Source organism: Osmerus eperlanus, chromosome 2 (assembly GCF_963692335.1).
Source record: "Osmerus eperlanus chromosome 2, fOsmEpe2.1, whole genome shotgun sequence".
Lineage (NCBI taxonomy): Eukaryota > Metazoa > Chordata > Actinopteri > Osmeriformes > Osmeridae > Osmerus > Osmerus eperlanus.
Genome location: NC_085019.1, coordinates 21,248,016 through 21,275,193, shown reverse-complemented (window position 1 = coordinate 21,275,193; position 27,178 = coordinate 21,248,016). Strand labels below are relative to the sequence as shown.

Here is a 27,178-nt window from a genome sequence, read left to right as displayed (position 1 = left end):
ATGTTGAAAAATTCATTGGTAAACACAAAAACAAGATTGAAACCAAACTTTTTTTTTTACTGTAAGCATTTGTGGTTGTGAATACAGTATTACACAGAATGAAAGAAAGTGTAGTAGGACAGAAACCAAACCTAATTTTGAAAAAGGTGATTACGGAATGGTGTGTGTGTGTGCCATGAACCGTAGCATACAGTAATATATACTATTTTCTACAATATTGTCAGAAATATTGTCAGAACTGTACTGTTGCACAGTATGATACAGTAATCCACCAGACTGTGACCAATCATGCAGTGCACTGCAGTCAATGGATGCATGGGTGCTACAGTAAAATATGTGTATAGTATACCATGTGTTGTGCTGAAACAGCTATTATGTGTACATTAGAACATGTGAACATCACAGTAGATTGTTACATACCTGTTATCATTTCTACAGTAAAGGTTCAAATTATACCCACCACTGTAAATCGACTCAAATTAGGCTATTTATAGGCCTATTCTAAAGCCATGATTAGTTGGTGTTGAGTAAAGCAATGAGTGTTTGAACATGTGAGGAGTTAGTGTGAGGCACTGATGAATTAGTATGGCATTTTGATTGGTTGTGTTTGAAAAAGGAAATCAAGATGCTTCCTGTTATAATTTTGTGTGTTACGTGGAGAATTGTGTGTTGTGTTTTGCAAAAAGTGTTTTATGAAATTGAAAACTGAGTCAAAGGCCAAAAATGTGGGTATGGTTTTGCAGATTTGATGTGTGGTTCTGGTGTTTGAGTGTCAGGTTTCAGAAATTGTGTGACAAGTAAGGATTTTGTGTGTAAACTGCAATAACTACTGTGCAATATTTATATTTGTTTATTTATATTTGGCCTCCATATGCAACTGGTGTTTTTATATCTTTTTTATTATATCTCGTACTAACTTAGTAAATTTCTATGTATACTTCATCCACTTTGCTGCTCCAATGCCCGAATTTCCCCATTGTGGGACGAATAAAGGAATATCTTATCTTGTCTCCTCTTTCCTCTCCTTTCTCCTCCTCTTTCCTCTCTCCTCTCTTCCTCCTCTTGATGAAACAAAAGTTCTGTACATCTTCAGTCAATTCTCAGAATTTAAAAACAGCACTGGAACTCAGCAGGGTTGATGCAAAGTGTTTTATTGGTTCTCAGGTAACAAAGATTCCCAATAGAACGTGAGCCTGATCCCGGGATCAGACTGAAGTTTTCTCCGGACAATTTAACTTATATAGTCTTCTCCCCATTGTATGTTAATATGGTACGATATTTGTTGGTTTCGTAGACATTAGGTAATCTTACAAAGCGGATCCCTTGTCTCAGGGGATTCAAACCAGGTACTTCCCTACATAGACAATTCTTCCAATTAGGCTCTTTCTGACCTTGAACAGCCAGCTGCATTAGGCTTCTGGGCGTAAGGCCACAAATATGTCTCATAAGTTACAGCTATGCGTCCTGGTCCTTTATGAAAGCATACACATGCTCCTCTCCCCCACTCTTCCTTTAATTATTTAAACCTTATTTTTGGGCTTCATGTCTCCTACTATTGTTTAGGAATAACAATAATCAGCAAACAGCTTTGCATCTGGTTTCCTATAATATAACTTGTAATAATATGGTTTCCAATAATATAGCATATACCAAAGAGTGATTACAAATATCTTTAAGTCCATAATCATTAACCATCTTCATAATTACAACAGTATTGATGTTTTTTTTCCACAACACTCTCCTCCTCTCCTCTGAGACCAGGTGTTTATGCTCTCTTTCTCGGGGGTTAGTCAGACTGGGGTCTGGATCACCAGAGAACAGAGAGACGGAGGGGATGAGGAACATGTATGTCAAGTAGAGAAAGGGATGAAAGAGAGAGAAAGACAGAGAGAAACAGAGGTAGGTCCCTCTCAAAGGGAAGGGAGTTTCCCTATGAGAGGTATGAGAGACTGTCGGTATGAGAGACTGTCTAGGGCGAAAATACTGAAAATATGAGAGGCCATCTAGAGCGAAACTACTGAAAAACCTGTTCATACACATAAACTCGTCACTTGTGCTACCCCATGTAACACTTGTACACATACAGTTATCATTTGTGCTTTAGAATACAGATGTCATGACAATAAACACATTAACATTTGAAACGTTAATTAGTAATTCATTCATTTATTAGAGAAAGTAAAATGATCTGGACCAACAGAGGTATGGAGGACAGAGAAAGAGAGAGAAGAAGAGAGAGAGAAGGGGGAGAGAGAGAAAGCGAGAGGTGGGGGAGAGAGAGAAGGGGGGAGAGAGAGAAAACGACAGGTGGGGGAGAGAGAGAGAAGGGGAGAGAGAGAGAAAACGACAGGTGGGGGAGAGAGAAGGTGGGAGAGGTGATTTTCAGTGCACCCGGAAGTCTGTTTCAATGCGGCCGAAAGTTTGTTCATTGAAAAAGGAAGGCATGGCCTACTTTTTGCCAAATTCCTCAGCACGTTTGCTGCTTCAGATTTGAAAAAGAAAACAGGTCCTCAGGTAGGCTGCTGTCTGGTCCTCAGGTAGGCTGCTATCTGGTCCTCAGGTAGGCTGCTGTCTGGTCCTCAGGTAGGCTGCTGTCTGGTCCTCAGGTAGGCTGCTATCTGGTCCTCAGGTAGGCTGCTGTCTGGTCCTCAGGTAGGCTGCTGTCTGGTCCTCAGGTAGGCTGCTATCTGGTCCTCAGGTAGGCTGCTGTCTGGTCCTCAGGTAGGCTGCTATCTGGTCCTCAGGTAGGCTGCTGTCTATCTGGTCCTCAGGTAGGCTACTGTGTCTGGTCCTCAGGTAGGCTGCTGTCTGGTCCTCAGGTAGGCTGCTGTCTGGTCCTCAGGTAGGCTGCTATCTGGTCCTCAGGTAGGCTGCTGTCTGGTCCTCAGGTAGGCTGCTATCTGGTCCTCAGGTAGGCTGCTGTCTGTCTGGTCCTCAGGTAGGCTGCTGTCTGTCTGGTCCTCAGGTAGGCTGCTGTCTGGTCCTCAGGTAGGCTGTCTGCCTGGTCCTCAGGTAGGCTACTGTGTCTAGTCCTCAGGTAGGCTGCTGTCTGTCTGGTCCTCAGGTAGGCTACTGTCTGGTCCTCAGGTAGGCTACTCTGTCTGGTCCTCAGGTAGGCTGCTATCTGGTCCTCAGGTAGGCTGCTATCTGGTCCTCAGGTAGGCTGCTATCTGGTCCTCAGGTAGGCTGCTGTCTGTCTGGTCTTCAGGTAGGCTACTGTGTCTGGTCCTCAGGTAGGCTGTCTGTCTGGTCCACAGGTAGGCTGCTGTCTGTCTGGTCCTCAGGTAGGCTACTGTGTCTGGTCCTCAGGTAGGCTGTCTGTCTGGTCCACAGGTAGGCTGCTGTCTGTCTGGTCCTCAGGTAGGCTTCTGTCTGGTCCTCAGGTAGGCTACTTAAGAACAACTTTATTATTAAAGACAAACAACTCTTCTTGTTTTTGTGTTGGGAAATACCGTGTTGGGTACCGGTAGACCCGGGTACATTCTGGTGTAGGCCTATGTGTTCTTAGAATGTGTGTGTTGTTGAGTGCTGGGGTACAAAGTACTTTCACCCAATAAAGAAACAACATTAGGTCTTGTAGCCAGATGACAAGGTTATTGCATTCGGTTGCATGTGTTTTTAAATTATACTATTATCAATATAAATGCATCCCTGCTTCCAAGGGGAAATTCTCCTTTTATTCTATACTAATCTTCTTGTTAACAACCAGTTAACTATAGGCTATCTGGCCTAATTACAGAGGTAATTCCGTGTTCTTGTCATGAATAAACGACAAAATTCTGATTTTGTGTCCAATGTGCTTTCATGGAAATTATTTTGAATAGCCTAAGTTTCGTTTCTGTAAAATCGGTTCTCTGCACTTCAAACTCCGTTAATTGCGCAAGTGTGACCGTATGCTCCCATTGAAGTTGTTCCCCATCACTCAATACCATGAACCAATGAACTGCTCCGGTCGATCTAAAGGGTCGGTCTTTTCATACAAAATAATTGTCCTGTAAGAGAGTGAAATTCTATTGTTGGAAACTGTTATACCAGTCGTAGTTTGGAGTTCAACGTGTTGCATTTCAACGCGGAGCATAGACGGTAGGCTATGTCATAGATAACTACACATTTAGGCTATTTGTATAGCATTTGCTTCTCATTTGTAATGGACTGGGTACATACATAAGTATTAGAATCGACACAGTTAAGTCTATCAAAATGTTTATTAGATTTTTCAAATGTCCATGTTGATGCTTTACAATATATTATGATGCCAAAACCGACTGTTATCGCGCTTCAGCATCTATGATCGAAATGCCTTTATATGAACCGTAAAGTAACAGCCTTAACATTGTGCTATTTGTTGTTCCATATCTCAGGCTGTAACCTTGTGCGAAGAGTCCGTCTACCCGTCTGTTTTTCTGAGTAAATCTAGGGTTAAATTGACATCATGGCTCTGGATCTGTGCGGACAGCTGTGCAAGGTTATTCTCATCATCTTCAACATCGTGTTCGCCGTAAGTAGGCTACAGTCATTTTGTTTCTCACTGTCAAAATGCGCACATGCTTGGGAAAGGGGAAAGTGAGGGTTTGTAGTCATTTGTCCACGAACAACATTTTTTTTAATGCTAAAGTGTCAACTATAATATGCATTGCAAGACTGCAAAGTATCTTATTGGTTTACAGAATCTTTTTGGGTTAGAGTTGGGCCAACGTGGGAACAGTTTCGTTTCTCCTTAGGTTTCATTCCTGATGTTTCGGGCTCCATGGCCCAGAGGTTGCCATAATACAAACACACACACAGAGATCTCTCCGTGGGATTTTTTATTCTTCTCTGCTGCCACTTTTTCTTCTGAAAAGGAAGTCCTATTCAACATTCTCAGGTTTCGTCCCCCATACCTATCCGGGTGTATTCTCTTATATTCTCGGTTGCTTTTAAGAACCACACACGGAACCTATTCACTTCAGAACTCATGGAATGGCTGATTGTCAGCCCTACAGCCTGAACAAACGTTGCAGTCTCTAAATACATTGAGAATAGTATTAAACATCTTGACTCAACACCTAACACTGCATCTCCCCGGTTGTTGCTAAAGACTTTAAAGGAAGTTTGGCTCACTAGGAAGTCAGTATGTCTCATTATAAACGCTGTTGTCTTTCTCAAGCCTCTATGTAAAATGGCATTCCTAACGCTTCACACAACATCTGAAGCCAGGGTCAACTGTGCATGTTTAAAGCCAGTGGCCAGCATTGAGCAACAGATTATAAATCTTGACACACGCATTATCAAACACATTGTAAACTGACATATAATAATAAAAATAGATTCATAAGCTTAGGTTCCCTATCCCACTGGCGTTGTTAATTGTCGTTGACTTGTGAACTGTGAAAGGGTTAACCTGGGAAAATAAACGTGGCGAGGTTTACACACCCATGTCTCATGCACAGACTTGAATCTGAGTGGTTTTATTTCCCCGCGGTGCAGCTGATTGGCGCTGCCATGCTGGGCCTGGGTCTGTGGCTGCGGTTTGGCGCCGACACGCAAGGCCTCTTCGACGACAACTTCAACACACAGCAGTTTGTCATTGGTGAGTTACTGGGACTCCGGTATTAACAGAAGGGGACATCAAATGCAGCAAAGAGGAAGTTGAAGTATATTTTGACTTTGAAACCACCTGGTTTGTTTTTCCAATCTTTCTCTCTCTCTCTATCTCTCCCCCCTCCCCCCCCCCCTCTCTCCATCTCTTTCTCCCTCCATCCCCCCCTCTCTCTCCATCTTTTTCTCTCTCTCTCTCTCTCCCTCTCCATCTATCTCCCTCCCTCCATCCCCCTCTCCATCTCTCCCTCCCCCTCTCCACCTCTCTCCCTCTCTCCATCTCTCCCTCCCCCTCTCCACCTCTCTCTCTCTCCATCTCTCTCCCCTTCTGTCTCCCTCTCTCTCTCTCCCACCTCTGTCTCTCCCTCTCAGGTGTGATTGTGCTGATCGTCCTGGGTGCAGTGATACTGGTGGTGGCCTTGTTTGGAGACTGCGGCGCCTGCAGCGAGAACAGCGGCGCCCTGACAGTGGTGAGACCAGAGCAGACAAGCAGCTGCAGCCACACAGCAGCTTCACATTATCGTTTGCACACGTAGGCACACACCGACACTTTGCCCCAGAAAACACATGAGTTCTGCGCGTGATTGGCTGATTAGCTACTTGTCATTACTGTCAACATGGAGGTCTTACAGAGGAGAGATTCATGGATGTTTGTGTGTCTAGTGATGAAGTCTCTTTTGTACCCTGTGAAAGTCAATGAAGTCAGTTGCCAAGTACAAGTTCAAGACAAAATCCAAGTATTTATTACAGATCTGTAAGGTGCAGGTGTCTGAAGTTGAGCATCTCTGAGGTCTGAACAAAGAATACAGGAATGAAGGGCAGTTAAATAGTATCACAATATGGGAGGTTTTACTCTCACTAGAAACTTCAGGGGGGTCAACATAGTCTTCGCAAGCACAGAGAGAAGAGGCCACATCCATGGTGCTACATAGTTTTGTTTAATCTTTAGATAGGGCTCCTAGAAATGGCCTTGACTTTCCTCCAATTTTCCTTGTTTAAAGTTGCATGGCATTATACACTTTGGTAACATTGTGTTCTCTGACCTACAATCTAGTGTCACAGACATTTCCTAGTCGCATCTCACAAGCAACATAATTCATAGATGTCACGATCCCAGGTAGATCCCAGGTAGATCCCAGAAAGGGAAGAGGACCCAGACGCAGAGTAAAAGGTGTTTATTTCACACAAAGGACAAGGAAAAATTGTAGTCAAACTGAAACAGGTCAGTAATCCACAAGGCAGAAATAATCCAAAGGACTAGGCACAACACAAGGTCAAAGAAACAAGGCAAAGGTCTATAACACTAATTCAATCCAAATATATATATTCTCAGTATGTCGCTAACACAAACAATACCTCACAATGAAACAAACTAAGGGCCTGACAAATAAGCACGCTAACGATTAACAGGTGAAATCAATACAACCAAATGACAGCCAGAACAACACGGGACAAAGAAACGTCATACTAGACAGTGGAAAACTAGAACCTGAACCAAAACCAAAAGAAAGAAGACGAACAAAAAAGGAACATAATAAAACAACCCTCACAATAGATCTCTTCTCTTTTGGACATGACCAAGGGTCATGTTCTCATGAGGTGTAGATCAAACATTGTTTATTATATTCAGAACATTCAAAACAGTATAAAGGTAATCATTAGTTGTAATCTTGAATTATTTTTAATGGATCAGTGGTTAATGACAGACCTCTTCACCACATGTGAAACATTGGAGTGGTCTGGTGACCCGTGAGTGTGTGTCCATGGCTCTCTGTCACAATACTGAAGTTCTCTCTATCCCCCTTTCCCAGTTTGCCATCTTTCTGTCCATCGTATGTGGGTTAGTGATCGGAGCAGGAGTGATTGCCTTCATAAGGAGTGATGAGGTGAGTGGGAGAAAGAGAAGAGAGGGAGGGTAGGATGGAGGAGGGTAGGATGGAGGAGGGTAGGAGACAGTGAGGTCATGTTGAGCAAACAGCCCAACACGGATGCAGAACGCATTCCTTTGTTGACTATTGCAGCGCTGGAGCTCAATATTGACGCAACTCGCAACCAAAGCTTTCGTTTGTTCAGGTCTTTCATGGGATGGAATCAAGACATACTTTTGTATTGATGACCAGGGGCCCGTTCTCCGTACGTCGCTTATTACATCCGAGATCAAATGACACATCCAAGATGACATCATCTTGCTTATCATGATCTGGCTAATTCGGTTCTTCGAACACACTTGTTGTTTATGCTTAGTATAGCTGGATTGAGTTATACGTTGGTCTAAAAGGGGGTATGTATTGATAGTAGAAACCTTGATCAGCAACGCTGCTATTGGCTGCTCACATAAGTCTATGGCTGCTCACCGTGGCCAAAATGAGCGCCCCGTTTTTTCCGCAAGAGAGCCAACAGAGCAACAGCTTGCTCGAAGGTTACTCCGAATTTGAAGATTTTATCAGAACGCCAGAGAACACCTCAAAGTCTGCAAAATCCAAGAAAGAGGGCTGGCAAAAAGTAGCAGACCAAATTAAATGTAGAGTGACCACGCGTTTTATCGCTTATTACAGTAAGCTAGGCCTATGTTTTTTTTATTTTCATACTTTCATATTTTCATTTATCATCTTTAATGTCATATGATGTGGTTTCAACAAATGTATTATGTAAATGACATCCTCACAAAAAACGATAGGCTATCCTCTCAAAAAGTATAGGCTAGCATATCACGCTGTGCTTAAGGAGCCTATCTATCACGCAATGAGCAATTAATTCGGTTTCATGTTAAATTCTGCTAATTATTCTTGCACCTTCTGCAACAGGTTCCTGTAGTAAAAACGGACAAGACATGTCTGTGACAGACTTCCTGTATCACCTCTGCTTGTAAAGCCTCAATCTAATCGTGTTTACATGTTTAAGCTTATGGACCTGTTGCTATGACAGCAAGTCCAGGATGAGCTTCGAAGAACCGAACAATCCCAGATAATGACAAATCGTCAACAATCAAATCCAGCTAACTGAGTTAGCGACGTACGGAGAACAGGCTCCAGTTCTACATTATTGGCTTGGTCTACCTTCTGAAGAGTGTTGCTATGTGTGTAAAGATACTTCTCTGTACCAGGTGGGGGAGCAGATGGCCATGTTCTACGCGACGGTGTATGCAAAGTATTTGAATACGGGGGGTGACCCTAGCATGACGGTCACTCTGACCCTGATGCAGAACTGGGTAAACAAACATCCCGTCACACACATACGAAAATTCTGTCTTTCACTTCCAAACCTACTCTTCACAGAAAAATTTGAATAATATTCTTCCTGTATACATTATCACCTGTACAGTGTGATTGGCATCTAGAATACAATAGAAATATGTGCAGTTTTGGCATATTCAAGAGTTGGAAAACTCAGTAACACATGCTGTCTGTCTGTCCCGCTCCATCACGTCGTAGTTCCAGTGCTGTGGATTGGTGGGAGCCCTGGACATTCTGGTCAAAAAGACGTGCCCCGAACACAGCTTCACCGGATTCTTCACTATGCCTGTGAGTATGAATGTAATGCACTGTAGAAAACGTCATTGAATGTTGGGTCTCCAATTCGAATGTCTCATTCGTAGTGCAAGTAAAGTTTGCTCTGGAAGGAGACACTTGGGACAGTGAAATGTTCTCCTGGTACTCATCCGTGATTTGAAACCATGTGTGGACTAAAGCCTGACCGATAAAGAATTTTTAAGGCCGATATCGATACAAATATTTGAGATTTGATATTCCGATATATTGTCCGATATACATTTTAAAAACAAACAAACAAAAAATAATCCAGAAACGCGTAACAAAACAAACAGATTTCCCTAACACTGCCCGACTCTGGCTGGATCACCTGGTTGTAGGGTCTGCACGGCCAGGAATCAAACCGGCAACTTTCTGATTAATAGCCCGACTCCCTAACCGCTCAGCCATCTGACCCAAACTATGCAACGCCAACACTCATAACATGGTTGAAGAGTGTTTTGTCGATACCGATAGTTTGGAAAATGCCTAATATCAGGCAATAAATCGGTCGGGCTCTAGTTTGGACTGTGCCATCATTTGAACGGGCTTTCTGGACATGCTGTTGTATCTGCTAGGGGGTGAAAAACTTTCAGCTTCTGAACTGAGAAACCTAACATGTTCCCTCCACCCTCCTCCCCCAGGCCTGTCCCCCAGCCATCGTATACCTGTTTAAGGACAAGGCTCCGTTGGTTTTGGGCCTGTTCCTGGGTACAGCTGCTCTGCTGGTAAGAATCCCCACCCCTCCCCCAACCACACACAGTACTCCTGGTATAGGCATGTCCCACTTAGACACACGCACAACCTTTTTGTGAGGTGTGTTGTACATACACACTACACACTACTCTACACGGCACATCAGACCCATGCTAGTTCCCTCTTCCTCCTTTTGTCCAGAGGACAGTGAGTGTTGTGTAATGGTAGAGGATGTGATGCGTGAAACCAGACAGAGAACTTAACCATGTCTCCTCCTTCCCTCCCCCACTTCTCCTCTGGTGTTAAATCCCTCCTGACCACATGGGGTTCATATCTAATGCACCCAATCCTTTGGCTCTCGTTTGCTGTCCCTCTAAACCCTCCTCCGTCTCAGCTCCTGGCTCTGGGGTGCAGCTCCCAACTCCGCAAGGAAATCAAGCGCTCCCAAACCCCCTCTCCCTCCTACACGATCCTGTCTACCTCCACCAACCTCCCCTCCCCACCCTGACCCCCACCCATACCAAGACCCTGTGGTCTTCCCCCCTCTGACACTGGCCACGTCTGCTGATGTCTCGGTGTGCTGCTAAGCAGGCACTCACTCTCTCTCTCTCCAGTATGTCTGCTTTATATACTCGTCTTCCTGCTTGTCTTTTACTCCAGTCTGAATTAAAGGACTGGAGGTGAACTGTGGGAATAACGTGGTGATCTTTCAGTGCTTACTAGACTTTAGACTTTATTGTCCCCAAGGGGAAATACTAACTTGATACAAATGTATCCTGGGTTTGGTGGCATTGTCTCGGCTGCGTTGTGTATCTGCACCTGCGACCGTCACACGTCTCTGGTCGTGTTTATAGTGGCATCCATTTTTGTGACCAGTTTCCACCCTGCATTAAGACCCTGAAATGAAATGTGGCATTAACCACTTCCTGGTCTCCTCCCCCTCCTAAACCCTGTTCCTAACATCCTTCCTTCACCCCCTCCTTTCCTAGGCCATAGTGCTGGTATGCAGTTCTATCCTTGTGAAGGAGATTAAAAGGACAAAGCAGTTCTCCAGTTACTAATGTAATGCAGATTGTGATGCTGCTATACAGGAAGCATGCATATATAAATGGATCCAAACAGGTACTGCAGTGTATAATATATTTTGGTATATTTGTTTGTTACAAGTGAACTGTTATAGATGGCTAGGAGTCTGCTTTTATATTGTTTTGGATGTTCAACAAAAGCACCTGTGTACCCTCCACTTGAATAGCAGTCAATTCAAGTCTAATAATATAAGTAAGCTAATATTAGCTTACTTATATTTACATTTAGTCATTTAGCAGACGCTCTTATCCAGAGCGACTTGCAGTAAGTACAGAAACAATTCCCTGAGGCAAGTAGGATGAAGTGCCTTGGCCAAGGACACAACGTCATTTGGCACGGCCCGAATCGAACCGGCAACCTTCTGACTAATAGCCAGGTTCCCTAACCGCTCAGCCATCTGACGCTACTTACATTTTAAACATCATAACTCCTCAATATTCATATGTATGCTCTTCCATACGCACGCCTAGTCTCACATTACAGAACCCAAACCAAACCCAAGGGCTTCTGTTCCAGAGAATCTCTTTCCCTCATTCCCATAATGACCACGGCCAAGCGCTGGGCCAGCGGCCTCGTAACTGAGAGTTTGACTAAATAAACACTTCATGTTAAGGGCCTCTGGAGCCCCAAGTGTGGCCCTCAGAACAGAAGCAGTGTCACACCAGGTAGGGGGCTTTAGTTGTTGACCTCCATTATCATTTCCCCTCTGGCCGTGTTTGTTGGCCTGAGACTGTTCACTGCTGATGAGACAGAGGTTCTACTCTGAAACGACCAAAGGAAGTTCAAGTGTCGAGTAGAATATCGTGTTCTAAAGCTTGTTTTTGCACTGTTGTAGGTATTTCTACTGTATGCATTGTACTACTGAGTCTGATGCATAGTCTGTTCAAAATAAAAATACAATTCTCTTAGCCCCGACTTGCTTCATTTCTTGACTGAATATTTCAGTAAAAACACATTAACACATCATCAATTTACTGTTTATTCAGCTCAACGGTGCAGCTTTGGTCCTAGAAAACAAAATTACACACGGCAGCATTACCACATTAAGCCTCAAGACATGGACAGTAAACATGCTCAGTAGTGTGGGGTAACCGTGGAAGGTTTTATATATTCCACATTTTATTGTAATTGTTGCATTTATCTGAGGTGGTATTAAGCTTACTATATCCTGACAGTTTGTGTAACGGGCCTTCTACGTCCATCTAAGTAAAATATTCTCAATCACCAGGTGATGTCATTTCAGAACCGGAGGGAGATTACTGGGCCCTTGTCAAGTTACATCCTTGTTATTCAAACTTTGAGATCCTTTACCATCTGTGACATATAGAAGGTTCTTGAAATCCAGTTTTCAGAGAGGCCTCAGAATGAAACAGTCAGAGCAATAACCATACAAGTCAGAGAGGCCTTAGAATGGAACAGTCAGAGCAATAACCATACAAGTCAGAGGCCTTAGAATGGAACAGTCAGAGCAATAACCATACAAGTCAGGTGGTCACATGGTTTCCTCCACTCAGTACATGCTTATCAATGAATGGTGTTAAATTCCAGTATCAGTTGCAACGCCACCTAAAAGAATCCATGTTCCACATACCTGACAGCGATGCAGCCCACAGAGCAGTCCCTGTCTGTGGGGGAACACACCTCGGTGGAGCACAGGAAGTGGACCTGGGGCAGAGAGAGACCGTTATATAACACTGCATATACCCAGTGGCCATCCTATAGGGTCGACACTAGACTGCTCCTCCCATGGGGTCGACACTAGACTGCTCCTCCCATGGGGTCTACACTAGACTGGTCCTCCCATGGGGTCTATACTAGACTGGTCCTCCCATGGGGTCTACACTAGACTGGTCCTCCCATGGGGTCTACACTAGACTGCTCCTCCCATGGGGTCTACACTAGACTGGTCCTCCCATGGGGTCTACACTAGACTGCTCCTCCCATGGGGTCTACACTAGACTGGTCCACCTATGGGGTCTACACTAGACTGCTCCTCCCATGGGGTCTACACTAGACTGGTCCTCCCATGGGGTCTACACTAGACTGGTCCACCCATGGGGTCTACACTAGACTGGTCCACCCATGGGGTCTACACTAGACTGGTCCTCCCATGGGGTCTACACTAGACTGGTCCTCCCATGGGGAGATGCTGCTGGGAGTCTTTTCACCTCGGGGTTCTCTGGGTGGGGGGTAGTACTTCCTGTCTGGAGGGGGAGGGGTCTCTGTGTGGACAGGGCCTGGAAGGCGGTGACTGTGAGCCTCCGGGTGTCGCTTGGGGGAGGGGCCGGGAGTGCTCCGTCTCTGGGACAGCTAAACATGGGACACACACACACAACAAACAGGATAGTTCTGTTTAGTACACTTCCCAGTACAGCCTACGGCACTCTTAAATGTCAAACGGTTGTTCTAGTTCAACAGTGCCTCATCCCTTCAGGTTGTACTCGATCTACCACAACTGGAAAGGTTGAAAATGTCTGCTTCGCCACACAGCTGTCACCCTTCCAACCATGTCAGATCAAGCATTTCCTCTCAAGTCAAGAGAACGAGGGTAGGTATGCAAGGCTGGTTGTCCCCCTGCCCCCACCTCTCATATGCTAAAATCTGGAGTCGCTGGACGGGGTCTCTACTTGATGGCTCTCACATTCCATTGTGTAACTTCCTGTAGCATTGCTCGTCATATGTTGGTAAGTAAGGATCAATAAGTGGTCTGATTGGTTGTCCTTGTGTATAAAGGGAATTGTAACGCATTGTCCTGTGGATCCTTGATCTCCTGAGACCTCCTCAGCTCTGGCTTGTCCTCGTACTCATTCTCTCTGCTCGCCTCTTGCCGTCTGATTTACAATAATCATGGTAGCGATTAAGGGTTGTTAACCTTCATTTTGTAAAATGTTTGCCTTGTAATTGATTTCAATGTTATTATATGCGTTTTTCATTTTAACCTTTGACCATTCTTGCTCTGATTTAACCCATAAAGTCAAATAACTAATTCCATTGGTATTGGCATAATTTGGTTCATGTTAATACACTGTTCAGATTCCCATCTTCCTTTAAGGGAATTAGTTTTGGTTGTGTGGCCAATATTTAACCCCCTACAAGTACGACCATTGGGACCGGACCCCAAGCTAAATCTGGGTTGTGGTAGGATCACCCACCCGTCGTAGACGAGCATCCAGCCGGTGTGAGGAGAGTGTGTGTAGGCCAGGCAGTGGTGGACGAGCAGCACAGAGCCAGGCTCGGGGGGGTTCAGCAAGACCAGCTCCAGGTACAGGGGCCGGCCCAGGAGCAGAGCCAGGGGCAGGTGGGGCTCTGGGAGGAAGCTGTCATAGTGCTCATCTGTAGGGAAGGGAAGCGTTGGGTAGTGTGGAGTGGGGTAGGGTAGAGTATTTTAGGGTAGGGTAGAGTAGGTAAGTACTTTGCCTCGGGGTGAATGTCCCTGTACTTACTGTAAGTCGCTCTGGATAAGAGCGTCTGATAATTGACTAAATGTAAATGTAACTTTATTCATCACCAGGGGGAATTGTTATAACCGTTAGAGCTCCAGTGACAATTCTGGACAACCTCATGAGGCTGGGATCCAGGACCCAGCTTACCCAGTCTGTCCAACCAGCCATCGCAAAGAGCTTTGAGATGAACACCAAAGACATGGTACCTGTGGCTATGCGCAGCTGGACAGCCATGGAGCCTAAGCCAGCCCTGCTCGGAGTCGGGACAGCCATGGAGCTAAAGCTAGCCCTGCTCGGCGTCTGGACTGGAGGAGGCGGAGATGGGCTCATCCTCCTGATGGTGATCTTCCCTGGGAACCCGGGAGACCCCATACACTCCACCATCAGTCTGGAACACACACAAACACACAGTTCTGGTGGGGGATCCCTGTGGACCGGAGTGCGGGAGGAAGGATCGTTGCTGTACCTGACAGGAGCTTCCTGGTGTGTGCCGCCGGCCTCAGTAGGCGGAGCCTGGAGACCTCTGACCTCCAACAGGTGGACAACCGTCTGCCCTGCCTCCTAACCGTCAGCAGCAGGTGCACGAGAGGGCAACATTTTAATTTACCATCAGATTAGCATTAAAGGTCCCATGACATGAAAACTTCAATTTAGGAGGTTATTTAACATTAATACGAGTTCCCCTAGCCTGCCTTTGGTCCCCCAGTGGCTAGAAATTGTGATAGGTGTAAACCAAGCCCTGGGTATTCTTCTCCGCCTTAGAGAAAATGAAAGCTGAAACGGCACATCCTGAGGAAAGCTCATTGTGTGACTGCTTGTAGTGGCTGTAATTCTGCACCAAGGCTGAATTTCGGGAAAGAGACTTCAGATACAGTATGAGGGGACCACTAAGGCCTACATAAAAGCATCCAAAAACATCATGCCATGGGATCTTTAATATATTAGCTTTGTGTGTGGAGAATCCACCATGCAAGTATCCAATTACTTACAATAGTCATACAATGAATAATTGTAACTGTAGGCTCAATTAAATACAGTGAACAACTAGAAACATAGATCATAGGATGAGGCAGCCATTTATACAAACAGCTCATTAGTGATGTTGCTATTAAGGTGAAGTTGCTTAGCTAAGTTAGCAAGGTTCGGTAGTTTAGGCAAGGTAGCAGTCTAGATGAAATGGCTTCATTAAGTTGGTGAGTTAGGCCAATTAGGGGATCAGGAATTAGGTTAGGTAGCTAGCTAACTTGGTAAATGTCTTACATATTTCTGGACTCCACAGCCGTGGAGGGGTACAGTGTAGACGTCAGAGAAGGTGGAGTCAGTGCGCATCACCCTCTGGGGGGTGCATGACACGTTACTGGCCTTCAGGGACAGGGGAGGGGTCACAGTGGACTCCACCAGGGTACTAGGCACCACAAAGACAAAGTGACGTCCTGCTGTACACCCTGAGGGTTTGGACACACACACACACACACGGTTGACATTCCCTCCAGATACTAAGCTGAGGCCTGAGCAGAGAAGCTACAGTTCCTCTGAACTCTGCCCTCCTCCCTCAGGAGTTACCACCACATGTCCTGCTGCATCTCCCCACACCACATTAATACTAAACCCACCAAGGCCTGTATTCACTAAACAACACTGAGCTGTATTGCTGTATTCCAGTCTATTCCATATATCCTCATGAAAAAAGTAGACCCTCACCACTTTGTGACTGTATGTATTCTTGCGTCAAGTTATGCCATTGATCGGTGGTTAAGAGCCTCACCTTTGACAGTGTAAGTCTCTACAGGGCCACTGCAGATGGAGCCAAGACCACAGGGAGTCTGTGTGTCAGACACGGAACTGAAATCTGAACAGAAGACGAGATGGAGAATAAGGAAAAACATGAAATTCTTCAAAGAACATGTTTGTTTATTGTTCGCTTTGTGTCAACACGGCTCACCTGCCTTTCCAGTAACCTTCTCATCGCCTAGGAACTTTGGGTGAAGATTGGCAGGCGGCTGTTGAGACATGGGAGGGCTGGGCTGAGAATACAACATGCCTTTAAGGCTCGGACCTGAGGGAGGGGTGACCGGTTGGTCAAGATCCAGGGGGGGTTTAGAGAGCTCCAGCACTGGCATCGGTGTACTGCCCCGGTCCTGGTCAGGTGTAGGTTCTCTGGTCTGGTAGTACTGGTGGTAGTAGTAGTAGTATGGGTACAGAGGATGATCAGGTTGGATATCAGGAGCTAACAGAGATTCCATGGGGAGAGGTTTGTCAGGTAGAGGACCAACCCTTGGAGGAATATGAGAGTCACCGGACGCCATTTTGGATTTATAGTCAGATCGTGGGGAGACTGAATGGTGACGGGGTGCCATGGTAACAGTAGGGACGGGGGTCTGAGATGGAGTTGTCCCCGGTGTTGTAGATGGAGGAGGGAGAATGTCATCAGGTAGGGGTGTCCTGTAAGGATTACCGCCATGGTAGTAGTGATGGTAGTAGTAGGGGTGGTAGATGTAGGGGTAGGGGGGAGGCAGGGAGTCAGGTGAGGGAGCAGGGGGGGGTGTCGCAGGGTTCGGGTCCTGCTGGGGGGTGTTACTTGTAGCTGATTTGGAGAGAGGGGAATTAAGGTAGTTGGGAGGAGGAGGGGGGTGATATAGAGGGACAAGGGGTTGGGATGGAGAGGGGAGAGGAGAGGTTCCAGTTAGGATTTGGGGAGGATCAGAGGAGGGGGGAAAGGAGGGGGGCGGACCGGCTAGACGAGGATCTGGCAACCACGGCAACCATCTGAGGCGGCCTCCCGGGCGTGACTCATAGCCTGCGTCTGCAGGGGCGGATTCCTCAATCCGTTTGCCCAGGGGGCGGAAGGGGTTGTGCAAGTCTGCTCTGGGGGGGTGGTTGAGCTGGGGGGAAGGCGGTGGGACAAACCGACCCGCCTTGGGGCGGGGCCGAGGCACGTTGGGGTAAGAGATGGTCACGGTCCGGGAGGTAGGTGGGCTGGAGATGGGGGCAGGCGGGTCGATCCACACTGCTCTTTTACTGGGGACGGCCTCTTTTCCAGGTCCGGGTTCTTCAGCTGGGTCTGGGTCTGGCTCTGGGAATGGGACAGGGATTTTGGGGTGATGGTAAAAGGGATAGTAAGGGTGAAGCTCCATGTCAGAGGTCTGGAGGGGAGCGGACCGGGGATGAACTGGCGCGAAGGAGTGCAGGATGGAGGTGGATGTCTGTGTGGTGTGGGCCTCAGGGTAGGAGTCTCGACTAGGGGTAGGAGGAGAAGTGGTGGGCGGCTTAAAACCAGTTTCTGCCCCAGCTGGACCCACGGCGGGTCTAGGGTGCGGGAGTAGGTCATTGGTGGGGTAGGAGGCCCAGTAGGACTCACTGAGGGGCCTTTGATGTTGACGGTAGAAGTGATAGATGTGGGGACGAGGTTGGAGGGGAGGAGTGCTGGAGGTGTGGGTGTAGAAAGGTTGGGCCCTGGCTACCAATGTCTCTGAGGACGGGTTGGACGGCCCCATGTTTGGGTGTTGGCGAACCGGGATGGCAGGTGCCTCGTCTGAGAGACCAGCAGGACAGACCAGGGTCACCACTTCCTCTCTGATCCGAAGGGCCAGGGTGTGCTGGACATCCTTGATTAGGACACCACAGGCGGTGTAGCTAGCAGACACTAATATCTCTCCTCCATGCTGCCTGTTGAGACTGTAGCCACACTGCCAGGCCAGAGGCAGCAGAGGGAGCCATTCCCCTCTCACTGCAGGGGAACATGACAACACTGAAGGAGATCACCCCAAGCTGACACACCCGACAGTTGAAATGCGGAAACTGCCTGGTCTGACCCATTTACGGATCAATATTGATACGCTACACTGTGAATAAACGGTCCTACCCTTGACTTGTAGCTCGGCTGTAGCCCCTTGTCCAGGGAGGGTAAAGGTCAACCCACGAGAGGCGCAGCAGACCGAGGACTTGAGGAACTGGACCACATGGGCCAGGGTGGGAGACGGCCGGGTGCGGGGCTGAGTTTGGGTCTCCGAGACCGGGCAGGACATCTCCACTGGGATGCCCCTCCAGATAAGGGGAAGAACATGCCTCCCGTCCTGTTTACAGCACATACACTGCTCATTAAAGGAGGGAAAACCGTGGTTATGTAGGAGGGGGGGAAACATGGGATTGGGGAACAACAACCTCTTGTTGGACGTGGCAGGCGTTGTATGGCACTTGGAAGCTCAGGTCCCTCGAGTTGGTCTTCACCGAGTAACCACACTGAGGAGGCAGCCGGGAGAGAGGTAAGCCTGATGTGTTGGCTGAACGAGAGGATGAAAGCAAGAGAGCCAGAGAGAAGGGGGGTGGGGGTGGGGCGAACGAGCAAAGGAGGTGGAGGAGGGAGAGGACGAGAGGTGGTGGGATGGCGAGATTCAAAGATGGCGGAGCAAGAGAGAGGAGAGAATAAACTATGAGTGAAATATACCGAAGGTCATGTGGAGTGAGACTTTTGATCAACATCAAAGAATTGTTTGAACATTGGCCAGCTGCTTATTCTCCTCCTCTCACCTCTGTCTACCATGAGTGAGGCTCTGCCTCCTCTGACTGTCAGGGTCATGGAATCCTCTCCACACTCCACCACAGGTGGCTCCAGCCCTAGCCCTCTCTTCTCAGGGTGGCTTGTCTGGTCGTTGGTTCGCACCCAGACTTCATGGTTACCTTAATAAAGACAACAACAACAAAAACAGACTTGCGGTAATTTGGATGTATACACTGAAGTGTTTATTCATTTAACTAACTCACTTGGCAATTTAGAAATGGCTTTACGTTCTCAAAACGAATTTAGAAATGGCGTTAGGTTCTCACTACAGAGGGAGACGCAACGTCAGTTTAAAGGCTTAATTGGCTTTCATGTATTTTATGTGTATTGGCATTTGCTGCTCTGGGTTGATTTTGCTGCAAACTTGTGCTATTACCTTTTAATTGTGCAATGTCCCTGAAAAAATAAATAAAATAACTACATTTAATATAGCCAGACCAACGTGAGGATGCCGAGTCTGAATTAAAGTATTATTTATGTTCGTTCGTGCCAAGGTGTCTCGGCAAATCTACATCGATTAAATTGCACAATGTTTCCACTATTACGATTCACTTTTGAATTGCTAAGAAATTAAATTTACTCCTCTTACCTCGATTGTCGCGGTTGAACGGTTGGTCACCAAAGGATGCCGATTTTCGATTGTACTTTCTTGAGCCATGACTAATTACGTTAGCCATGTGTTGGCCGTTTTGACAGTCTCCGGGGGTCGGAATTGACCATGCCTCTTGGAACAGTCTTCTTGGTGGTTTCATCTTGTGAATCCCTGTATTAGTTGTCTTCGATTTGTCAAATCTGATGATTTGTTTCGTACGAGTGTCCTCATCCCATCTGTTATAATGGGTAACCTTTTGAATGTTTGAATGCGGGTTATGTTGTGCGGATTGAACATGATTTAGTGCACTCAGCGTTACAATAAGAATGTGCAAGAGAAGGATACCTTTAGCGTATCTCATTGTCAGATTCAGTTTCATCTCCTGTATCAATACACTGGGACGAGATCATGGGAAGCAGTAGTATTTTGTACAGTTTGTTAGGCTACCTCAGGAAACACCTGGCACTCATCTTCAATTAGTAGACTAATTGGTAAGTTAATTGTCTAACGAGGCCGTAGCTATACTGTGGTATCGTGATCATCTGGTTCATATAGATACTATTGCAATACCACCCCACTCCAGCAGGAGGTACAGTTAACCCTGAAGGTCAAGACCTTGACAGTAGATCAAGCAGTCCCAACCTGAGTGACGTCTGTCATCTACAACCTCAGTGAGTTCTTATATTAAATACTGAACATGATCATCTGGATTGAATCCTCATTTAATGGACACTACGTTATCACATATTGGCGACGAGGATACTGGATGGAGAAAAAAAGGGCCTGATTGAAGTCGGATGCGTCGGGATGACCGCAGGTAGCAGACGGTAGGAACGTGCAAAGTGCTATTGGACTGGAGGTAACGAGCAAAACGGAAAGATGACTACGATGATGATAGGCACCCTGTCAACTTTTGATGCAAAAGAGCAGACTTGGGAAGAGTACTGCGAGGTTCTTGATCAGTTTTTTGAAGCTAATGGGATCGATGATGGAGAGAAACAGAGGGCTATCCTAATCAGCGTGGTCGGTCCAGCAACGTACAAGCTCATGAGAAACCTGCTGAGTCCATATAAGCCATCTGCGAAAACATTCGATCAGTTAAAACAAGTAATGAAAGAGCACTTCAATCCTAAACCAAGCGAGATGGTGCAGAGATATGTGTTTGACTCGCGTTCACGTCAGCCTACGGAATCTGTGAGTGCATATGTAGCGGAGCTCAGACGACTAGCTCATGAATGTAACTTTGGCACTACACTGGAGCAAAGGTTAAGAGATCGTCTTGTGTGCGGTATGAATGACGACCGGATTCAAAGACGTCTGCTCTCCGAAATAAACCTGACGTTTGAAAAAGCATTTAAGATAGCAGTAGCTGCAGAAACTGCAAGTAAAAATGCCCAAGACCTACAAAAGGCGGCCGTAGCATGTAACAGCATGAAAACGGAGGGAAATGAGACAAGAGGAGAATGGAGAAACAAAGAGAGAGATTGTTATCGTTGTCACGGAAGGCACAGTGCAGCCGAATGTAGATTTAAAGATGCCAAGTGTAATTTCTGCGGGAGAGTAGGGCACATCGCTAAGGCTTGTAGGAATAAAAGTAAGGATGATGCCCGTCCCAGTGAAACCAAAGCACACAGAGCAGAGCGGCGCGCACGCTTTCAACCCCGTCCACACAGGTCACACAACGTGTGTGAGAGACAAAATGATGATGATAGCTCTGATGACGAAGAAGCATTCATACTGGCATGCCTGAATACAGAAACTTCCATGCAGAGAATTAAACCATTCGAAGTCAACGTGGAAGTGAATAAAAAGAAAGTACACTTCGAAATAGACACAGGATGCAGTGTGAGCATTATGAATGAAAATAAATTCAATGAGATGTGGAAAGAAAAGAAACGCCCCAAATTAAATGAAAGCAAAATGTCTCTGAAGTCATACACGGGAGAAAAAATCAAAGTAGTGGGAGTTTCTGAAGTAAAAGTAAACTATGCTCAGCAAGTTAAGACATTACCCCTAGTGGTGGTGAAGGGCACTGGACCTAGCTTGTTAGGTAGAGGCTGGCTGGAGGCTTTAAAGCTCAAGTGGGATGAAATTAAACATGTAAAAACAGATGCACATGAGCTACAGGAAGTACTGTCAAAGCATGAGGATGTTTTCAAAAAAGAACTAGGCATGTTAAAAGGCATGAAGGCAACAAACCGTGTGTCTGCGAATGCCCGTCCAAAGTTCTATAGGCCCCGCTCAGTTCCGTATGCCATGAGGGCGAAAGTAGAAGAGGAGATAGATAGGCTCCTGAAAGAGGACATCATAACACCTGTCAAGTACGCTGAGTGGGCGGCGCCAATTGTTCCGGTGTTGAAGCCGGAGGGCTCCATTAGAATATGTGGCGATTACAAACTAACAGTAAACAGCGCCTCCTCACTAGAGCAATACCCTATTCCTCGTGTAGAAGACCTGTTCAATACACTGGCAAGAGGGACACGGTTCTCCAAACTTGATTTAAGCCACGCCTATCAGCAGATCGTGATGGATGATGACTCCAAGAAATACCTAACGATAAACACACACAGAGGCCTTTTCACCTACAATAGGCTCCCGTTCGGAGTTTCATCTGCTCCAGCCATATTTCAGAGAACAATGGAGAGTTTGTTGCAAGGCCTGCCCGGAGTAGCTGTTTACCTTGACGACATTTTACTGACTGGAAGAGACACTGTAGAGCATTTGAGCACGCTGGAGGAGGTACTCAGGCGACTGGAAGAGGCAGGACTGCGACTGCGCAGAAGCAAGTGTGCATTCTTGCAAGACCAGGTTGAGTACTTGGGTCACAAGATTGATGCTGAAGGCCTGCACCCAGTGCTGAGCAAGGTAACAGCCATCGAGGAAGCTCCACCTCCAACCACAGTGACTGAGCTGAAAGCATATCTTGGCCTTTTAAACTACTATAATAAGTTCCTTCCTAATCTCGCCACACGTCTAGCACCATTACACAGATTGTTAAGAAAAGACATTCAGTGGACTTGGAAGAAAGAACAAGAAGATGTGTTTTGTTTGTCTAAACAGCTGCTGAAATCAGCACAAGTCCTGGCTCACTATTCAGCAGACAAAGAACTTGTGCTGGCATGCGACGCCTCACCGTACGGAGTCGGCGCCGTGCTGTCACACATCATGGAAGACGGAAGTGAAAAACCCATAGGCTTCATGTCACGCACACTGACACCAGCTGAACAGCGTTACTCACAGCTCGACAAGGAGGGGTTAGCCATCATATTCGGAATCAAGCGATTTCACAAGTATATCTATGGACGAAGATTCACGATCAGCACTGATCACAAGCCATTGATCTCGCTTTTCCATGAAAAGAAGCCGGTGCCACAGATGGGGTCACCAAGAGTGCAACGGTGGGCAATACTTCTGAGAGCGTACGAGTACAATATGGTGTACAAGCCAGGCAAAGACCACACAAACGCAGACGCATTGAGCAGGCTACCACTGCCACACATTGAAGAGGAGGATGACACAGGACAGGTCCTCATGCTGGATGTGGTGGAAGACCCACCAATCACAACAGCCCAAGTGAAGCAGTGGACTGCGAAAGATGAAATATTATCACAAGTGCTGTTGTGGTGTTTGCATGGCTGGCCAAAGGAGGTGGCTTCAATGTTCAAGGCCTACAGCCAGAGAAGGCTTGAACTCAGTGTCAGAGATGGATGTGTGCTCTGGGGAGCGAGAGTGGTTGCTCCAAAGAAGGGGAGGGCCACCCTTTTAAAACATCTACACTACACACACCCAGGCATCTCCAGGATGAAGGGCTTGGCACGTTCATACGTGTGGTGGCCAGGTATGGATGCTGACATAGAAAGAGAAGTACAGTCCTGCCACACATGCCAGGAAAACAAAAAGGCTCCAGCTGCAGCTCCTCTCCATCCCTGGGAGTGGCCAGAGACACCCTGGAGTAGATTGCATGTTGATTATGCCGGCCCTCACTTAGGCAGGATGTTTCTTATCGTGATCGATGCACACTCAAAATGGCTTGACGTGTATCCAACAAGTAATGCAACAAGCCAAGTCACCATTGAAAAACTCAGACAGTGCTTTAGCACACATGGCCTGCCTCAGACAATAGTATCTGACAATGGCACATGCTTCACAAGCCAAGAGTTTGAATCATTCCTGAAACAGAACGGTATACAGCACATAACATCTGCACCCTTTCACCCGGCATCAAATGGCCTAGCCGAAAGAGCCGTGCAAACGTTCAAACAAGGAATTAAGAAAACAAAAGGAGATACTTTGGAAACCAAAATAGCAAGATTTCTGTTCAATTACAGAATAACACCCCAAAGTACGACTGGCTTGTCTCCATCTGAAATGCTGATGTCTAGGAGACTGCGGTCCACACTGGATCTTCTGCTGCCCGATGTGAAGTCAAAGATTCAAAAGAAACAACTCAAACAGAAAGCACAACATGACTTACACGGCAAATGGAGAAGCTTCTCTCCTGGTGACGACGTGTACATCCGAAACTATGGTCACGGACCAAGGTGGGTCCCAGCCGTCATTGAGATGAACACAGGGCCTGTCTCCTACACAGTGCAGACAGGAGATGGACGCGTCATGAGACGTCACGTGGACCAGATCCGTAAACGTCACCCGTCGATGACAGAGACATCCATGCCGGACATGACACTGGAGCCCATGAGTCTTCAGGTTCCAGAGAACGCAGCGGAGGCTTTGACCAGAGACTCTGCTGTTCCAGCGTCAGTGAGAGGAGAAGGGAGTGAGCCCACTGAAGGGAGTGAGCCCACTGAAACAGCCCAGGTTCACCCTCCAGCTGATCCGCCAGAGACGAGTGCAGACTCACCACCGGTGCTGCGACGCTCTGAGCGCACAAAAAAGACTCCAACTCATCTGAGAGACTTTGTGAACTAGTAGTGAGCTCCCTCAAGCAAGAGCAAGAATGCGCTCTGGCACTCACTGGAAGGATGGTAGTCCACCCACCTTCCTAGTTATTGTTTTCTGATGTTTAAAAAAAAAACAACAAAAAAAACAAACAAAACAAAGCACAACACCTGTAAACATTGCCATTGATGTATAGGCTAATTATACTTTTCAATTAAGAGTTACATCGGAACACTATTTTAAGATAGTCAATAGTGTTATGATTTTATGTAGATTATTTTGATAGTTAAAGCATACAGGATGGATATTCAGACTGTTACTGTCTATAGTATATAGTGAGCAGTTAAGGTCACAGTTAATGTTGAAGCTCACCAGAGTAGTTTACTCTTAAGGGGGGAGGAATGTGGTATCGTGATCTGGTTCATATAGATACTATTGCAATACCACCCCACTCCAGCAGGAGGTACAGTTAACCCTGAAGGTCAAGACCTTGACAGTAGATCAAGCAGTCTCAACCTGAGTGATGTCTGTCATCTACAACCTCTGTGAGTTCTTATATTAAATACTGAACATGATCATCTGGATTGAATCCTCATTTAATGGACACTACGTTATCACATATACAATCCTCCCCGATCCTACAACATTCTAGATGATCGTGGCCTCTGATCTGACATCATTTAGCCTACTCTTTACTATTTTATCTAGTTGTGCGAATTTAATTGTTTACTGGAGATCCAATGACAGTTATCGTAGAGTTTTGAATACAAGCCCACTATTTAATTAATCTCGACTGATTAATTCTGGGATTCAAGATGTTTAGAGGACTGGTGAACGAACAACCCCTTTGGACACACATCAGGGGGGTATTCCAGGTAGCGGGTTTAACAAACTCTGAGATTAACCCTGAACTCAGAGTTGAGTTACTCTAACATGGGAAACTCCGAAAATTCGGTTCTAGAACACCTGATATGAATTAGTTAATTCGACTCAGAGTACGTCAACTCTGAGTTTAGCGCGTGCACGAGTTCTACTAAAAGCCAACATCTATGGAGCTCCGATACTAGGATTCACCATGGAAAAAGGCGACAAAAAAAGGGCTTCCTATTTCACCGCAATGGAATTGGAAATTTTAATCCGTGCGTATGGCGAGTCCGAGCACATATTTCGGAAAAAAAGTAATACGGCTGTAGCTGCGAAGGACAGACAATTGGCGTGGGAAAGAATTGCTGATCGAGTCAATGCGTAAGTTTGAATTTAGTCCATAAATCGAACATTTAATGTCCGTTAATATTACAGGTGAAAAAGTGTTGGAATTGTAATTTAATCAAATACAATGTTCATATAGGTGCAATCCCACAGGCGTGAAGCGCACTTGGCAACAACTGAAAATGAAATATAAAAACGTAATACAAACAGGTAAGGCATATTTAGCCTTTTGGCCTATAGGTTCATGATTGTAGCTTCCATCACTTTGGTATCATATTTGACATACAAAGTGAATCTCCTCATTGCCTATTTTATCCTGTAGTGGCGGAAACACACAATGTCCTGTCGCCTGATATCTTGCTTAAATTAACACTGAGTTCAATTCAGCAAATAGAAAGAAGGCAGAGGCACGCAAAACGGGTGGAGGGCCACCACCAGCACCTCTGACCTCTGCAGAAGAGCTGGCTCTGAGCCACAACATTGGCCGTCCAGTGGCTGAAGGCATCCCTGGAGGAAGCTCATCAGAGCCAATCACCCCACAGGACACAAGTGCCTACATAAGATGTAAGTATGTGTGTGAATGTGTTTTCATTTTCCACTCTGGTCCACTTCTAGTCACTGATGGTGTAATCCGAGTGGTTGAGCCTCCTGCAAGCCTTTGCACAACGGTACCACTTGTAAGTAGGCCACTCAATACTCCATTATGCATAGTAGTGGTGACTATCCTGAAACAATACCTTTCATCACAGGATGATGATGATGATGATGATGATGATGATGATGATGATGATGATGATGATGATGATGAGGACACATTGACTGCTGCCACAGACGGGGTTGCAGAGAGGCCTACATATATGGTAGCTACATATATGATAGTTCTCTCTCCATGTACTTTATTTACAGTCTTGGGTGTAATTGTCAGTTTAAAATGTACACTGAAGTGATGAGAGTAATGAATGTAAAAACTGAATGCACAGTCTGATCCTGTTGAACAGAGCATGGATGAGCCTTTTTTCTACCTTCTCCACCCTTCTTAACCCACCTCCCCCACCCTCCCCCTCCACCCTGACAGCAGACGACTTCTCCTCCTTCTTTGAGAAAAAAGTCGCCGACATTAGCAGTCGGTTCCCTAAACCCACCTTTCCTACCCTCTCACCCTCCATGACTGACCCAACTATATGTCTAAACTCTCTCTCCCCTGTCCGAGGCAGAGATCTCTGACCTCATTCTCTCTCATCGCCCCACCTCCTGTCCCCTTGATCCTATCCCCTCCCCTCTCTTTCAAACCATCTCCCCCTCCATCATAACTTTTCTTCTCCATGTCCTAAACTCCTCTCTTACCTCCGGCACCTTTCCCTCTGCCTTCAAACAGGCCAGAGTTACCCCTCTACTCAAAAAAACCCTCCCTTAACCCTGCCATCCTCCAGAACTACAGACCAGTATCACTGTTACCCTTCTTTTCAAAAACAATTGAACGTGCTGTATCTAACCAACTGTCAAACTTTCTCTCTCAGAACAACCTGCTTGACCCCAATCAATCGGGCTTCAAGACTGGCCACTCTCAAGAGACTGCCCTCCTTTCAGTCAC

At 46.2% G+C, this 27,178-nt stretch overlaps 4 protein-coding genes across 8 annotated transcripts in view; 3 read left to right on the top strand and 1 right to left on the bottom strand.

Annotated features, from left to right (window-relative positions):
* The window catches only part of LOC134014944 (CD9 antigen-like), a 57,415-nt gene extending 45,621 nt beyond the window's left edge, over positions 1-11,794 (top strand). Inside the window, exon 10 of the transcript XR_009929047.1 lies at positions 11,181-11,794. The gene's annotated coding sequence lies outside the window, so the exon portion shown is untranslated. The remainder of the gene's footprint in view (positions 1-11,180) is intronic.
* Positions 1-17,465, bottom strand: part of LOC134014802 (nascent polypeptide-associated complex subunit alpha, muscle-specific form-like) — a 43,795-nt gene extending 26,330 nt beyond the window's left edge. For 2 of the 4 annotated variants that reach the window (XM_062454026.1, XM_062454025.1), the window contains exons 1-8: positions 16,272-17,465; positions 16,095-16,178; positions 15,590-15,774; positions 14,796-14,890; positions 14,536-14,717; positions 14,039-14,219; positions 13,055-13,196; positions 12,478-12,551 (exon numbers count right to left, since the gene is read on the bottom strand). In XM_062454026.1, coding sequence (XP_062310010.1) covers positions 12,478-12,551; positions 13,055-13,196; positions 14,039-14,219; positions 14,536-14,717; positions 14,796-14,890; positions 15,590-15,774; positions 16,095-16,178; positions 16,272-17,463 — 2,135 coding nt within the window. In that variant the 5' untranslated portion in view covers positions 17,464-17,465. Of the gene's footprint in view, positions 1-11,847; positions 11,894-12,477; positions 12,552-13,054; positions 13,197-14,038; positions 14,220-14,535; positions 14,718-14,795; positions 14,891-15,589; positions 15,775-16,094; positions 16,179-16,271 lie in introns of those variants that run through there. The other 2 variants (XM_062454027.1, XM_062454024.1) reach the window with 2 other exon arrangements.
* Positions 3,926-11,794, top strand: LOC134014960 (CD9 antigen-like). Of its 2 annotated transcripts, none has more exons than XM_062454184.1 (9): positions 3,926-4,083; positions 4,362-4,498; positions 5,467-5,569; positions 5,950-6,047; positions 7,389-7,463; positions 8,681-8,785; positions 9,009-9,098; positions 9,749-9,832; positions 10,790-11,794. In XM_062454184.1, the coding sequence occupies exons 2-9, from the start codon at positions 4,433-4,435 to the stop codon at positions 10,859-10,861; spliced, it is 693 nt and encodes a 230-aa protein (XP_062310168.1). In that variant the 5' UTR covers positions 3,926-4,083; positions 4,362-4,432; the 3' UTR covers positions 10,862-11,794. The 2 variants fall into 2 exon arrangements, with proteins under 2 accessions (XP_062310168.1, XP_062310158.1); XM_062454174.1 differs by lacking the exon at positions 10,790-11,794 and adding an exon at positions 10,195-10,779.
* Positions 17,466-20,358: 2,893 nt separating the features above from the next.
* On the top strand, positions 20,359-24,408 carry LOC134038316 (uncharacterized protein K02A2.6-like). The gene has a single exon (XM_062483768.1). It carries the CDS (start codon positions 20,359-20,361, stop codon positions 24,406-24,408), a length of 4,050 nt encoding a protein of 1,349 aa, XP_062339752.1.
* Positions 24,409-27,178: the final 2,770 nt, after the last annotated feature.

Bases quoted from the DNA above. Each gene is read 5' to 3' on its own strand.
- LOC134014960 (XM_062454174.1), top strand. From the start codon at position 4,433: ATGGCTCTGGATCTGTGCGGACAGCTGTGCAAGGTTATTCTCATCATC. The intron at 4,499-5,466 runs GTAAGTAGGCTA...CCCGCGGTGCAG, and splicing joins TCTTCAACATCGTGTTCGCC to CTGATTGGCGCTGCCATGCT. The intron at 6,048-7,388 runs GTGAGACCAGAG...CCCCTTTCCCAG, and splicing joins ACAGCGGCGCCCTGACAGTG to TTTGCCATCTTTCTGTCCAT.
- LOC134038316 (XM_062483768.1), top strand. From the start codon at position 20,359: ATGACTACGATGATGATAGGCACCCTGTCAACTTTTGATGCAAAAGAG.